Source organism: Oncorhynchus kisutch, linkage group LG3, assembly GCF_002021735.2.
Source record: "Oncorhynchus kisutch isolate 150728-3 linkage group LG3, Okis_V2, whole genome shotgun sequence".
NCBI lineage: Eukaryota > Metazoa > Chordata > Actinopteri > Salmoniformes > Salmonidae > Oncorhynchus > Oncorhynchus kisutch.
In genome coordinates this window covers 50018389-50034591 of record NC_034176.2, presented here as the reverse complement: position 1 = coordinate 50034591, position 16203 = coordinate 50018389, and the positions used below count along the sequence as shown (strand labels likewise).

Genomic DNA, 16203 nt, shown 5'->3' with positions numbered 1-16203 from the left:
TTGAAAATTGCTCCCAAGGATGAACCAGACTTGTGGAGGTCCACCATTTTTTTTTCAGAGGTCTTGGCTGATTCATTTTTGATTTTCCCATGATGTCAAGCAAAGATGCACAGATTTGGAAGGTAGGCCTTGAAATACATCCACAGGTAGACCTCCAATTTACTCAAATTATGTCAATAGCCTATCAGAAGCTTCTAAAGCCATTACAATTTTCTGGAATTTTCCAAGCTGTTTAAAGCCGCAGTCAACTTAGTGTATGTAAACTTCTGACCCACTGGAATTGTGATAGTGAATTATGAGTGAAATAATCTGTCTGTAAACAATTGTTGGAAAAATTATTTGTGTCATGCACAAAGTAGATATCCTTACAGAGTTGCCAAAACTATATTTTGTTAACAAGACATATGTGGAGTGGTTGAAAAACAAGTTAACGATTCCAACCTAAGTGTATGTAAATTGACGACTTAAACTGTAAATATTTATTAACTTACCAAAAAAATAAACATCCCTTTTTCAGGGCCATAACTTTCAAATATGTTTTGTAAAAATCCAAATAACTTCACAGATCTTCATTGTAAAGGGTTTAAACACTGTTTCCCATGCTTGTTCAATGAACCATAAACAATTAAATGAACATGCACCTGTGGAACAGCTTACAGACGGTAGGCAAATAGTGTCCTAAGTTTTCATAACTGACCTTAAAGAGGCCTTTCTACTGACTCTGAAAAACACCTAAAGAAAGATGCCCAGGGTCCCTGCTCATCTGTGTGAACGTGCCTTAGGCATACTTCAAGGAGGCATGAAGACTGTGGCCAGGGCAATAAATTGCAATGTCCGTACTGTGAGACGCCTAAGACAGTGCTACAGGGAGACAGGATGGACAGCTGATGGTTCTCGCAGTGGCAGACCACGTGTAACAACACCTGTACAGGATCGGTACATCCGAACGTCACACCTGCGGGACAGGTACAGGATGGCAACAATAACTGCCTGAGTTACACCAGGAACGCACAATCCCTCCATCAGTGCTCAGACTGTCCACAATAGGCTGAGAAAGGCTGGACTGAGAGCTTGTAGGCCTGTTGTAAGGCAGGTCATCACCAGATATCACCGGCAACAACGTCGCCTATGGGAACAAACCCACCGTCGCTGGACCAGACAGGACTGGCAAAAAGTGCTCTTCAATGGCGAGTCGCGGTTTTGTCTCATCAGGGCTGATGGTCGGATTCGTGTTTATCGTCGAAGGAATGAGCGTTACGCCGAGGCCTGTACTCTGGAGCGGGATCGATTTGGCGTTGGAGGGTCCCTCATGGTCTGAGGCAGTGTGTCACAGCATCATCAGGCTGAGCTTGTTGTCATTGCAGGCAATCTCAACGCTGTGAGTTACAGGGAAGACATCCTTCTCCCTCATGTGGTACATTTCCTGCAGGCTCATCCTGACATGACCTGCCAGCATAACAATGCCACCAGCCATACTGCTCGTTCTGTCCGTGATTTCCTGCAGACAGGAATGACAGTGTTCTGCCATGGCCAGCATACAGCTCAGATCTCAATCCCATTGAGCACGTCTGGGACCTGTTGGATCGGAGGGTGAGGGATAGGGCCATTCCCCCCAGAAATGTCCGGGAACTTGCAGGTGACTCGGTGGAAGAGTGGGGTAACATCTCACAGCAAGAATCGGCAAATCTGGTGCAGACCATGAGGAGATGCACAGCAGTGCCTGGTGGTGGCCACACCAGATACTGTTACTTTTGATTTTGACCCCCCACCCCCTTTGTTCAGGGACACATTATTACATTGCTGTTAGTCTCATGTCTGTGGAACCTGTTGAGTTGATGTCTCAGTTGTTGAATCTGGATATGTCCATACAAATATTTACACGTTAAGTTTATTTTCACCAAACACAGTTGACAGTGAGAGGACATTTTATTTTTTTGATGCCGAGTTTAGTATAAAGCTGGCATAAGAATGTCAATGAATAAATAAATAAAATGTTGGGGGGGGATACAGGGAGCATAAAAGTCCCTTTTGACTTTGACTATAGTTGTTTTGAATTAAATTCCACTTAACTCGTCTTAAGTGAACCTTCCAGGCTCTTGGAAGATAAATAATGCTAGCGTAGAATGTGGTAGTTAGTACCTGTTCAGCTCGTTCCTGATGTCCTCCAGCTCGTGTTTCTCGCTTTTGACGGCTTCCTTCTCCTCGGCTGCCAGGTAGCGCAGCCTCATGGTCTCCAGCTCCTGCTGCTGCTTCTTCAGCCGTGTCATGGCGCTCTCCTGCTCTCTCTAACACAACATACCAGAGAAGGCTGTTATCATATCACTCTGTTCTGCAGCACAGCATACTTTCTCAAACACAGTAGGAAAATAACCAGGTGTTTGAGGGATGGGAATTGGCAGGGACCTAAAAGATACGAAATTATCACGATACCGAGGTGCCGAATACGATAATAGGGTATCCCTATACTCCCGAGATATATATATATCAATTCAATGTTGCGATTTTATTGCGATGATGTTTCCAACATAATGCTCACTATATATCTGCAGCAGAGACAAGAGCACGACAACATTTGTTTTGATTAGTCATGGAAATAAGTGTTGAAAACATGTTGGCTCACTATGAAAAAGAATAACAAGCTATAGGATGAAGAATACTGGCGTTTTGGCGAAGTACAGCAGACTAGCGCTAGCTAACACCATCTTAAATAAATACATATAGCTATATACACACACACACACACACAGTATTTCAGCTTTTATTTCTTTCATCACATTCCCAGTGGGTTAGAAGTTTAAGTACACAAGTAGTATTTGGTAGCATTGCCTTTAAATTGTTTAACTTGGGTCAAACATTTTGGGTAGCCTTCCACAAGCTTCACACAATAAGTTGGGTGAATTTTGGCCCATTCCTTCGAACAGAACTGGAGTCAGGTTTCTAGGCCTTGTTTAATGCACACTTTTTCCGTTCTTCCCACAAATGTTCTATGGGATTGATGTCAGGGTTTTGTGATGGCCACTCCAATACCTTGACTTTGTTGTCCTTAAGCCATTTTGCGATACATAACTACAGATTTTTTCCCCAATCACCAGTGTTTACATTGGTACCATGGAATAAAAAGCTGATCATAGAATAAAAAGCATTTTGACCAAGAGAATCCTGACGGTTTCAAAAGAACAGCAGTTTAGGGACATGTCATGTGTTCCCTGACACGTAACAGTTATTGGTTCAGATATGGACACCGCTTCCCTTTCAGACAATCACTGGTTAAAATACAGACAAGTTACTTTTTCTCACAGCCAGGGCAAAACTGAACATTAGTCGCCTGTAAAACATTTATTTTACCAAAATTGCTAGAAAAACAAACCACAGAAACATTTCTGGATCGCACATTGCCAAGTAAGCGCCAAAGCAACAACACTGAAACAATTATGGCAGTGATTTTTGTAAGGCCTCTTGGGCAAAGGATTTCCTCAGTTACTGCTGGTTGAAAAGTGCATTAAGTATTTCCAGTGGACAACAGCGCCATGCTAGGGGTTGGGTGTGTGGTACTCCACTGCATTCTCAGTAATGGAGGACAGGCTCTTGGTAAACACAGCCCTCCAGAGTCTGGCTCTCTCCAAGAGGGAGGAGAGAGGACAAAGGCAGCACAAGCAGGACTGAGTGACCAGTGAATGACCCCCATTCCCAGTGGCCTGCATCCAGTGGGTTAGACTAGGTACTCGCCTGAGTGAAGCAAGCTGCCCAGATGGGCCTCAACTACAGTTTTCTGGAAAATAAGCCGACTGACAGACAGACACCTGGGGGATTTCAAAGCTCCAGTTTTTCAGGTCTCACACTATCTGACACCAAATACCAAGGCGGTTCAGAGTTAGGGGAGTAGGAGGCATACTTTGGCTCAAATTAACCAGTTGACCGTATCTGCTGTATTAGAGGCTAAGAGATAAGGCTAAGGGCTAAGTCAGGAATGTAGAAGTTTTCTAAAGAACTGCATTTCATTCTTACCATCTGGACATTTTAGAGGGAAAAGGCATTATTCCTGAGGGGATCATTTCTTTGCCGCAACGTAGCTAAACATTATGCAGACGAGTTGATAGGTGAAACAAATAATGATACCAAACAAACGTTAACTACACAGAGCGTATCCAAGTACAGGTCTGACAGATACTCCTAAAAACAAGTGTGACATTTAAATGGTTAACGCCTGGGCTAATGCTTAACATAATACAAACATGATTTATAGGACTATTTCACATTAAGTTATGAAGCCCTTAGTGCAACATAAATCAACTTGTGTTTTCTTAACATATATCTGGCACTTAGAAAGTCCAGAAAAAAGGGGGTTCAGATTTTCCAGCTGGCTTTTGTCTTTAACAGTTATTAGTGAGGCCTGATAAGCCCAGTGTGCCGAAGTTGTTGACATTGGATCAGTCCCTCGAAGGGTTCACTCCAGACGCAGCACAGGTTTCAAAGCCCACTATAAGGTTGTGCTGATTTAAAAGTGATCAATGTCTAATAGACCTTTGAATTTTTTTTGGGGGGGGCCCATGTAAAAACACACACACACACACCGAATGAATCCACATGATATACTGTATGATGAGGCTGTGAAAGGTAGAATAAAGTTAACGCGGCTTCCTCTATTTGCATTCACACTTATCCTCCAGCTGTTAATTATTTATCATTGACACATGCTGCAAGGATGCAACAAATGTAAAGTATTTAGACATCAGAGGGTGGGGGGGGGGGGGACAAAGATATGATTTATGCCTAGGGCTGGGCAATATGGCCAAAATAACATAAAATGTTTTTCACAGTATGACAGTATTTTATGTTTTGGAAAAAAAGCTCTAAACATGCTACATGAGTAGTTCATTACTCTTGGGATGCAACAATGTGGCTAACTTCATTCTGATTGGTGGTGTTGAAGTTTGATTGAACAAAAATGTCTGCATACCCTGCACTTTTGTTATCATTTCCACACTAGGTGTGCATAGGTATGGGCTATATCACACAGGGCAATCAGAAAGTATTCAGTCCCCTTTACTTTTCCCATACCGTTACGTTACAGCCTTATTCTAAAATTGATCATCCCCCCCAAACTACACACAATACCCCATAATGGCAAAGCGAAAACAGGTTTATAGAAATGTTTGCAAATTTATAAAAAATTGAAATAAATCTAAGAGCTAAGAGACTCGCAATTGAGCTTAACCTCTAAGGTATGTGGGACCGCTAGCGTCCCATCTGGCCAACATCCAGTGAGATTGCAGAGCGCCAAATTCAAATACAGAAATACTCATTATAAAAATTCAGAAAAGATACAACTATTTTACATAGGTTTAAAAGATTAACTTCTTGTGAATCCAACCACGGTGTGAGATTTAAAAAATGCTTTACAGCGAAAGCATACCTTACAATTATTTGAGAACATAGCCCAGCAGACAAATCATTAAACAGTAACCAGCCAAGTAGAAGTTACACAAGTCAGAAATAGAGATAAAATGAATTACTTACCTTTGATGATCTTCATATGGTTGCACTCAAAAGACATTCATTTATTCAATAAATGTTCCTTTTGTTCGATAAAGTCTCTCTTTATATCCGAAAACCTCCGTTTTGTTTGCGCGTTTTGTTCGGTAATCCACAGGCTCAAACGCAGTCACAACAGGCAGACAAAAAAAAACTGTATCCGTAAAGTTCATAGAAACATGTCAAACGATGTTTATATTTTTTATTTTATTTTTATTTCACCTTTATTTAACCAGGTAGGCAAGTTGAGAACAAGTTCTATTCAATCCTCAGGTTGTTTTTAGCCTAAATAAATCGATAATATTTCAACCGGACAATAACGTCGTCAATATAAAAGGTAAACAAGAAAGGCACACTCTCGGTCGCGCGCATGAAAAAGCTGTGACACGGCAGGGTCCACTCATTCAGACTGCTCTTACCCTCTCATTTTTCAGAATACAAGCCTGAAACAGGACTGTCAACAAGACTAGTGGAAGGCATAGGAACTGCAATTTGAGTCCTAAGTCAATGGATACTGTAATGACATTGAATAGAAAACTACAACAAACAAAAAAAATCCTACTTCCTGAATGGATTTCTCTCAGGTTTTCACCTGCCAAATCAGTTATTTTATACTCAAGACATTATTTTAACAGTTTTGGAAACTTTAGAGTGTTTTCTATCCACATCTACTAATTGCACATCCTATCTTCTGGGCCTGAGTAGAAGGCAGTTAAATTTGGGCACGCTTTTCATCCAAAATTCCAAATGCTGCCCCCTACCCTAGAGGAGATAAGTGCATCAGGTTTCCATTGATCATCCTTGAGATCTTTCTACAACTTGGAGTCCACACACTTGTCTATATAAGGTCTCACAGTTGACAGTGCATGTCAGAGCAAAAACCAAGCCATGAGTTCGAAGGAATAGAGTGTCGAGGCACAGATCTGGGGAAGGCGACCAAAAAATGTCTGCAGCATTGAAGGTCCCTGAGATCACAGTGGCCTCCATCATTCTTAAATGGAAAAAGTGCAGAACCACAGTGCGGAACCAGAAAACTCTTCCTAGAGCTGGCCACCCGGCCAAATTGAGCAATCGGGGAGAAGGGCCTTGGTCAGGGAGGTGACCAAGAACCCGCTAGAGTCAATGGTTGTTTTGACACCATATTCCAAAAAGCAATTTCTGTAGGCTCTAGTTTTTTCTCATCTTGATTAATGTCCAGTCGTGTGGTCGAGTTCTGCAAGGAAAGACCTAGTTAAGCTGCAGCTGGCCCTGAACAGAACAGCACGTCCTGCTCTTCATTGTAATCAGATGGCTGATATAAATATTATGCATGCCAGTCTCCTGGCTAAGAGTTGAGGAGAGACTGACTGCATCACTTTTTATAAGAAACATTAATGTGTTGAAAATCCCAAATTGTTGTTTACATAGTCAACTTACACACAGCTCTGACACACACTTACCCCACCAGACATGCCACCAGGTGTCTTTCCACAGTCCCAAAATCCAGAGCAAATTCAAGAAAGCGTACCGTATTATATAGAGCCATTACTGCATGAAACTCTGTTCCATCTCATATTGTTCAAATGAACAGAAAATCTAGTTTCAAAAAACAAATACATCTCACACTCTCCCCTATTTGACCTAGATAGTTTGTGTGCATGTATTGATATTTAGGCTGCGTGTGCCTTGAAAAAAACATTGATGTAGTTCTGTTCTTCAGCTGATCTTGTCTATTAACATTCTGTATTATGTCATGTGTCATGTTTTGTGTGGACCCCATGAAGCTTCTGCAACAGCTAATGGGTATCCTAATAAAATACCAAAACCTGCTCCAGAGCACTCAGGACCTCAAACTAGGGAGAAGGTTCACCTTCCAACAGGACAACGACCCTAAGCACATAACCAAGACGATGCAGGAGAGACCTGAAAATAGCTGTGCAGTGACGTACCCCATCCAACCTGATAGAGCTTGAGAGGATCTGCAGAGAATAGGAGAAACTCCAAAAACACAGGTGTGCCAAGATTGTACTGTCATATCCAAGAAGACTTGAGGCTGTTATCGCTGCCAAAAGTCCAACAAAGTACTGAGTAAAAGGTCTGAATACATATGTAAATGCAATACTTGTTAAAAATTAACAAAACAATTAACAAAAACTGTTTTTGCTTTGGATTTATGGGGTATTGTGTGTAGATTCATGAGGATTTTTATTTAATCAATTTTAGAGTAAGACTGTAACGTAAAAAAGTCTGAATACTTTCCGAATGCACATGCGTAAATACAGTACAATACCAGTCAAATGTTTGGACACCTACTCATTCAAGGGTTACAGGCCTCTCTTTATTATTTACTATTTTCTACATTGTAGAATAATCATGGTTACTACATGATTCCATATGTGTCATTTCATAGTTTTGACACCTTCACTATTATTCTACAAAGTAAAACATTGTAAAAATAAAGAAAACCCCTTGAATGAGTAGGTGTGAACAAACTTTGACTGGTAGTGTACAGTGGGGCAAAAAAGTATTTAGTCAGCCACCAATTGTGCAAGTTCTCCCACTTAAAAAGATGAGGCCTGTCATTTTCATCATAGGTACACTTCAACTATGACAGACAAAATGAGAAAAAAAATCCAGAAAATCACATTGTAGGATTTTTAATGAATTTATTTGCAAATTATGGTGGAAAATAAGTATTTGGTCAATAACAAAAGTTTCTCAATACTTTGTTATATACCCTTTGTTGGCAATAACAGAGGTCAAATGTTTTCTGTAAGTCTTCACAAGGTTTTCACACTGTTGCTGGTATTTTGGCCCATTCCTCCATGCAGATCTCCTCTAGAGCAGTGATGTTTTGGGGCTGTTGCTGGGCAACACAGACTTTCAAGTCCATCCAAGGATTGTCTATGGGGTTGAGATCTGGAGACTGGCTAGGCCACTCCAGAACATTGAAATGCTTCTTACGAAGCCACTCCTTCGTTGCCCGGGCGGTGTGTTTGGGATCATTGTCATGCTGAAAGACCCAGCCACGTTTCATCTTCAATGCCCTTGCTGATGGAAGTAGGTTTTCACTCAAAATCTCACAATACATGGCCCCATTCATTCTTTCCTTTACACGGATCAGTCGTCCTGGTCCCTTTGCAGAAAAACAGCCCCAAAGCATGATGTTTCCACCCCCATGCTTCACAGTAGGTACGGTGTTCTTTGGATGCAACTCAGCATTCTTTGTCCTCCAAACACGACGAGTTGAGTTACCATAAAGTTCTATTTTGGTTTCATCTGACCATATGACATTACCCCATCCCATCATCCAAATGCTCTCTAGCAAACTTCAGACGGGCCTGGACATGTACTTGCTTAAGCAGGGGGACACGTCTGGCACTGCAGGATTTGAGTCCCTGGCGGCGTAGTGTGTTACTGATGGTAGGCTTTGTTACTTACTGCTCTCTGCAGGTCATTCACTAGGTCCCCCCGTGTGGTTCTGGGATTGTTGCTCACCGTTCTTGTGATCATTTTGACCCCACGGGGTGAGATCTTGCGTGAAGCCTCAGATCGAGGGAGATTATCAGTGGTCTTGTATGTATTCCATTTCATAAGAATTGCTCCCACAGTTGATTTCCTCAAACCAAGCTGCTTACCTATTGCAGATTTAGTCTTCCCAGCCTGGTGCAGGTCTACAATTTTGTTTCTGGTGTCCTTTGACAGCTCTTTGGTCTTGGCCATAGTGAAGTTTGGAGTGTGACTGTTTGAGGTTGTGGACAGGTGTCTTTTATACTGATAACAATTTCAAACAGGTGCCATTAATACAGGTAACGAGTGGAGGACAGATGAGCCTCTTAAAGAAGAAGTTACAGATGTGAGAGCCAGAAATCTTGCTTGTTTGTAGGTGACCAAATACCTATTTTGCACCATAATTGGGAAATAAATTCATAAAAAAATCCTACAATGTGATTTTCTGGATTTTTTTCCTCTCATTTTTCTGTCATAGTTTAAGTGTACCTATGATGAAAATTACAGGCCTCTCATATTTTTAAGTGGGAGAACATGCACAATTGGTGGCTGACTAAATACTTTTTTTCCCCACTGTATGTATGTATATATAGTGCCTTCGGAAAGTATTCAGCCCCTTGACTTTCAAATATTTTTTGGGGTTATATCCTTATTCTAAAATAGATCAAATATGTTTTTTAATTCCTCAATCTTCACACATTACCCCATAGTGACAAAGCAAAAACAGATGGACATTTTTGCCAATTTATAAAATAAAATAAAAAATATATATATAAATATATTTATATATTCAGAACCTTTACTCAGTACTAAGTTGAAGCACCTTTGGCAGTGATTACAGCCTAGAGTCTTCTTGGGTATGACGCTACAAGCTTGGCACACCTATATATTTGGGGAGTTTCTCCCATTCTCCTCCGCAGAGTCTCTCAATCACTGTACGGTTGAATGGGGAGCGTTGCAGCACAGCTATTTTCAGTTCTATTTTTTTGACATGCACTGTCAACTATTGGACCTTATATAGACAAGTGTGTGCCTTTCCAAATGATGTCTAATCAATTTAATTTACCCCATGTGGACTCCATTGAATTTGTAGAAACATCTCAAGGATGATCTATGAAAACAGGATGCACCTGAGCTCAATTTTGAGTCTCATAGCAAAGGGTCTGAATACTTATGTAAATAAGGTATCTGTTTATTTGTAACAATTTTTCAAACTGTTTTTGCCTTGTTATTATGGGGTATTGTGTGTAGATTGCTGAGGATTTTTTATTTTTCATTTAATCCATTTTAGAATAAAGGCTGTAACAAAATGTCAAGGTCTGAATACTTTCCGAAGGCACTGTATAGCACATATGTGTACAAAACATTAGGAACAGCTCTTGCCCATTCACCCTCTGAATGGCACACATACACAAGCCATGTGTCAATTGTCTCAAGGCATGAAAATCATTCTTTGACCTGTCTCCACCCCTTTATCTACACTGATTAATCTACACTGATTTAACAAGTAAAATCAATAAGGGATCATAGCTTTCACCTGGATTGAACTGGTCAGTCTATGTCATGGAAAGAGCAGTTGTTCCTAATGTATATATCTATATGACCCCTACATATTCTAACTATAGAATAGCACAAACATGCTGATCATGTTGGTATTAGCATACCACAGGTAAATACATTTCTGTTGAATCAAAGTGGTAGTCATCCAAATTGGCCTACCTGTTTGAATCTGGCCAGTTCTTTCAAAGCACGCCCCCACTGCTGCTTGTAATGAAGTTTTGACTTTGTCGTCGATTCCAGTGTCCTTTCAAGTTCCACCTTGAATAACAGATAGTTGATTAAAAGATGCAGCACAACCTCAACAAAAAACCTGTGGTTTTAAGTGGTTACAAACAGGTTAGAGTGGTTGTAAACTAGTTCTAAGTGGTTACAAACAGACTATAAGTAGTTGTAAATAGGTTATACATTGTTATAAACAAGTTATAAGTGGTTCTCTTTCAATTACAGGTAGCCTAACGGTTCAGAGGTCGCTGGTTCGAACCAGCTAGGCTCTGGATAAGAGCGTCCGCTAAATGACTAAAATGTTTTAAAAAAGCACCAAAAAAAAGCAAATGTACACAATTTTATTAGTCACATGCACCGAACACAACAGGTGTAGACCTTACAGTGAAATGCTTACCTACAAGCCCCTAACCAACAACGCAGTTTAAAAAATACGAATAAGAAATAAAAGGAACAAGTAATTAAAGAGCAGCGGTGAAATAACAATAGCGAGACAATATACAGGGGGTACCGGTTAGTTGAGGTAATATGTACATGTAGGTAGAGTTATTAAAGTGACTATGCATAGATATTAACAGAGTAGCAATGCAAATAGTCTGGGTAAGCCCTTTGATTAGATGTTCAGCAGTCTTATGGCTTGGGGGTAGAAGCTGTTTAGAAGCCTCTTGGACATAGACATGGCACTCCGGTACTGCTTGCGTGTGGTAGCAGAGAGAACAGTCTATGACTTGAGTGGCTGGAGTCTGACAATTTTTAGGGCCTTCCTGTGACCCCGCCTGGTAGAGGTGCTGGATGGCAGGAAGCTTGGCCCCTGTGATGTACTGGGCCGTACACAATACCCTCTTTCATGCATTGTGGTCAGAGGCCGAGCAGTTGCCATAACAGGCAGTGATGCAACCCGTCAGGATGCTCTCGATGGTGCAGCTCTAGAACCTTTTGAGGATCTGAGGACCCATACCAAATCTTTTCAGTCTCCTGGCAGGGAATAGGTTATGTAGGCTCGTGGAACTGGGCAGTTCTCGGCTGTGCATCCCTTTGTCGTCTAATGGTTTGCAAGCCCTGCCACATCCGACGAGCGTGGGGCCAGTGTTGTACGATTCGATCTTAGTCCTGTATTGACGCTTTGCCTGTTTGATGGTTCGGAGGTCATAGCGGGTTTTCTTACAAGCTTCAGGGTTAGAGTCCCGCTCTTTGAAAGAGGCAGTTCTAGCCTTTAGCTCAGTGCGGATGCTGCTTCTGGTTGGGGTATGTACAGTTGAAGTCGGAACTTTACATACACCTTAACCAAATACATTTAAACTCAGTTTCACAATTCCTGACATTTAAATCCTAGTAAAAATTCCCTGTCTTAGGGTCACCACTTTATTTTAAGAATGTGAAATGTCAGAATAATAGTAGAGAGTGATTAATCTCAGCTTTTATTTCTTTCATCACATTCCCAGTGGGTCAAAAGTTTACATGCTAGCAAATACTAATTGAGTGTATTGCCTTTAAAATTGTTTAACTTTGGTCAAACGTTACGGGTAGCCATCACAAACCTCCACAATAAGTTGGGTGAATTTGGTCCATTCCTCCTGACAGAGCTGGAGTAACTGAGTCAGGTTTGTAGGCCTCCTTGATCGCACACGCCTTTTCAGTTTTACCCACAAATTTTGAATGGGATTGAGGTCAGGACTTTGTGATGGCCACTCCAAAACCTTAATTTTGTTGTCCTTAAGCCATTTTGCCACAACTGTGGAATATTTGGAGTCATTGTCCATTTGGAAGAACCATTTGCGACCAAGCTATAACTTCCTGACTGATGTCTTGAGATGTTGCTTCAATATATCCATGTCATTTTCCTACCTCATGATGCCATCTATTTTGTGAAGTGCACCAGTCCCTCCTGCAGCAAAGCACCCCCACAACATGATGCTGCCACACCCGTGCTTCACGGTTGGTGTTCTTCGGCTTGCAAGCATTCCCCTTCTTCCACCAAACATAACTATGGTCATTATGGCCAAACACTTTTATTTTTGTTTCATCAGACCAGAGGACATTCCTCCAAAAAGTACGATCTTTGTCCCCATGTGCAGTTGCAAACCGTAGTCTGGCTTTTTTATGCCGGTTTTGGAACAGTGGCTTCTTTGCTGAGCGGCCTTTCAGGTTATGTCGATATAGGACTCGTTTTACTGTGGATATAGATACTTTGGTACCGGTTTCCTCCAGCATCTTCACAAGGTCCTTTGCTGTTGATTTGCACTTCACACCAAAGTACGTTCATCTCTAGGAGACAGAACGCGTCTCCTTCCTGAGCGGTATGACAGCTGTGTGGTCCCATGTTGTTTATTACTTGCCTACTATTGTTTGTACATATGAACGTGGTACTTAGTAAGCACATCTTGTGCTTGCGGTTCTAAGATTGCAAGGAAGGATTCTCGCCTTCTATGTATCATGTGCTTGGAACGAGGACCTCCAGTTCTGCAAGTTGCTAACGGAGGCGAATCTGACAAAGAGGCTCAAATGAGTTTCTCTCTCATTAGCTCTGTGCACAAGATGGAAGGGGTGCGGTAGGAATGTTGCCCTAGAGCACACAAAAAACTATACATACCTTGGCCTAAACATCAGCACCACAGGTAACTTCCACAAAGCTGTGAACGATCTGAGAGACAAGGCAAGAAGGGCATTCTATGCCATCAAAAGAAACATAAATTTCAACATACCAATTAGGATTTGGCTAAAAATACTTGAATCAGTCATAGAGCCCATTGCCCTTTATGGTTGTGAGGTCTGGGGTCCGCTCACCAACCAAGACTTCACAAAATGGGACAAACACCAAATTGAGACTCTGCACGCAGAACTCTGCAAAAATATCCTCCGTGTACAACGTAGAACACCAAATAATGCATGCAGAGCAGAATTAGGCCGATACCCACTAATTATAAAAATCCAGAAAAGAGCTGCAAAATTCTACAACCACCTAAAAGGAAGCGATGCACAAACCTTCCATAACAAAGCCATCACCTACAGAGAGATGAACCTGGAGAAGAGTCCCCTAAGCAAGCTGGTCCTGGGGCTCTGTTCACAAACACAAACACACACTACAGAGCCCCAGGACAGCAGCACAATTAGACCCAACCAAATCATGAGAAAACAAAAAGATAACTACTTAACACATTGGAAAGAATTAACAAAAAAACAGAGCAAACTAGAATGCTATTTGGCCCTACACAGAGAGTACACAGCGGCAGAATACCTGACCACTGTGACTGACCCAAAATTAAGGAAAGCCTTGACTATGTACAGACTCAGTGAGCATAGCCTTGCTATTGAGAAAGGCCGCCGTAGGCAGACATGGCTCTCAAGAGAAGACAGGCTATGTGCTCACTGCCCACAAAATGAGGTGGAAACTGAGCTGCACTTCCTAACCTCCTGCCCAGTGTATGACCATAGAGAGACATATTTCCCTCAGATTACACAGATCCACAAAGAATTCGAAAACAAATCCAATTTTGAAAAACTCCCATATCTACTGGGTGAAATTCCACAGTGTGCCATCACAGCAGCAAGATTTGTGACCTGTTGCCACGAGAAAAGGGCAACCAGTGAAGAACAAACACCATTGTAAATACAACCCATATTTATTTTATCTTGTGTCCTTTAGCCATTTGTACATTGTTAGAACACTGTATATATATATATATATATATATATATATATATATATATATATATATATATATATATATATATATGACATTTGTAATGTCTTTACTGTTTTGAAACTTCTGTATGTGTAATGTTTACTGTTAATTTTTGTTGTTTTTCACTTTATATATTCACTTTGTATGTAGTCTACCTCACTTGCTTTGGCAATGTTAACACATGTTTCCCATGCCAATAAAGCCCTTGAATTGAATTGAATTATTTAATTTACTCTTTGAAGAGGTAAGGCTTCAGATGTTTTTGAAAGATGGGCAAATGTCTCCGCTTCAGAGGGAACCCGGTTCCAACACTGGGGTGCCAGGACAGAGAAGAGCTTGGACAAGGCAGAGCGGGAGCTGCCTCCCGTAGTGATGGGAGGGCCAAGAGACCAGAGATCCACTCTCCTTCTCCCTCTTCTGCAAAGGAATTTAATAATCAAGGAGGATGAATACAGAGTTTAGCAGCAATACTGGAGGCTAGCTAATCTACTCCCTACACCAATAAAGCTAGCTAGCCAGCCAGCCAGCTACCGGTAACTATTAGCAATATGGATAGTTACCAATGTTGTTTAACGCATAAATAGTACCTGTAACAATGCTTGCTATCTAACATTCAGCAGTTTTTCTGATTAAGATATCTGATGAGTAAAGTTTAGGTAGTTAGTCTAGCTACTGTACCCGAAATGCAGCTAGCTTGTTAGCTACCTGGCTTGCTAACTTAACAACAGCTCTAACGACCTAGCTGTAATGTTTACAAGGTTCTCCACTAGCTGGCTACTAGGTGACCAATATAACATTTGGCCCTAAAGCTTTTTGTAGAGAGCCAAGGAAAGGAACTATTGCCTGTATCAGTGATGGACACTAGCTAGAATGTGGACCAATACCAATACGAGAGAGAAAGTCGTTTGAGCCGCCTCCGTTAGCAACTTGCAAAACTGGAGGTCCTCGTCCCAAGCACATGATGCATAAAAGGCGAGAATCCGTTCTTGCAATCTTAGAACCGCAAACACAAGAATGTGGGGATTTGCATGCTGGGCTAGGTCCGGTTTGGATAGGATATCAGTTGTTGCGGCTAATGCCTGGCAATGATGAGCACTGTAAAGAACACTATAACCACAAGGCCGAAACGCATTAGCTAGCTAGCAGTTATCCAGAGGTGTGCTGTAGCTAAATAATCAGTTACCGGTATCGGGTTTTTTGGCAAGGAAAACATTGGTATCGGCCAAAAATGTTATATCGGTGCGTCCCTAGTTAAAGCCTTCTTCTAAAATGGATTTAATTTGAAAACAATCCCAGAAATCTACACACAATACCCCATAGACGACAAAGCGAAAACAGGTTAAGTATTCAGACCCTTTGCTATGAGACTCGATCTTGAGCTCAGGTCATCATGTTTCCATTGATCATCCTTGAGAGGTTTCTACAAACCTGGAGTCCACCTGTGGTAAATTCAATTAATTGGATAGGATTTGGAAAGGCACACACCTGTCTATGTAAGGTCCCAGAGTTGAACGTGCAGGTCAGAGCAAAAACCAAGCCAAAAGGTTGACGAAATTCTACATAGAGCCAGAGACAGGATTGAGTCGAGGCACAGAACTGGGAAGGGGTACCAAAACATATATGCAGCATTGAAGGTCCCTGAGATAACAGGGGCCTCAATCATTCTTAAATGAAGAAATTTGGAATCACAAGACTCTTCCATCGACCTGGCCACCTGG

General features: G+C 41.4%; 1 protein-coding gene across 1 annotated transcript in view; it reads right to left on the bottom strand.

Moving 5' to 3' along the window:
- Positions 1 to 16203, bottom strand: part of cep120 (centrosomal protein 120) — a 59829-nt gene that overhangs the window by 10277 nt on the left and 33349 nt on the right. Inside the window, exons 18-19 of the mRNA XM_020476514.2 lie at positions 10741 to 10839; positions 2140 to 2285 (exon numbers count right to left, since the gene is read on the bottom strand). Of these exons, the coding sequence (XP_020332103.1) occupies positions 2140 to 2285; positions 10741 to 10839 (245 nt within the window). The remainder of the gene's footprint in view (positions 1 to 2139; positions 2286 to 10740; positions 10840 to 16203) is intronic.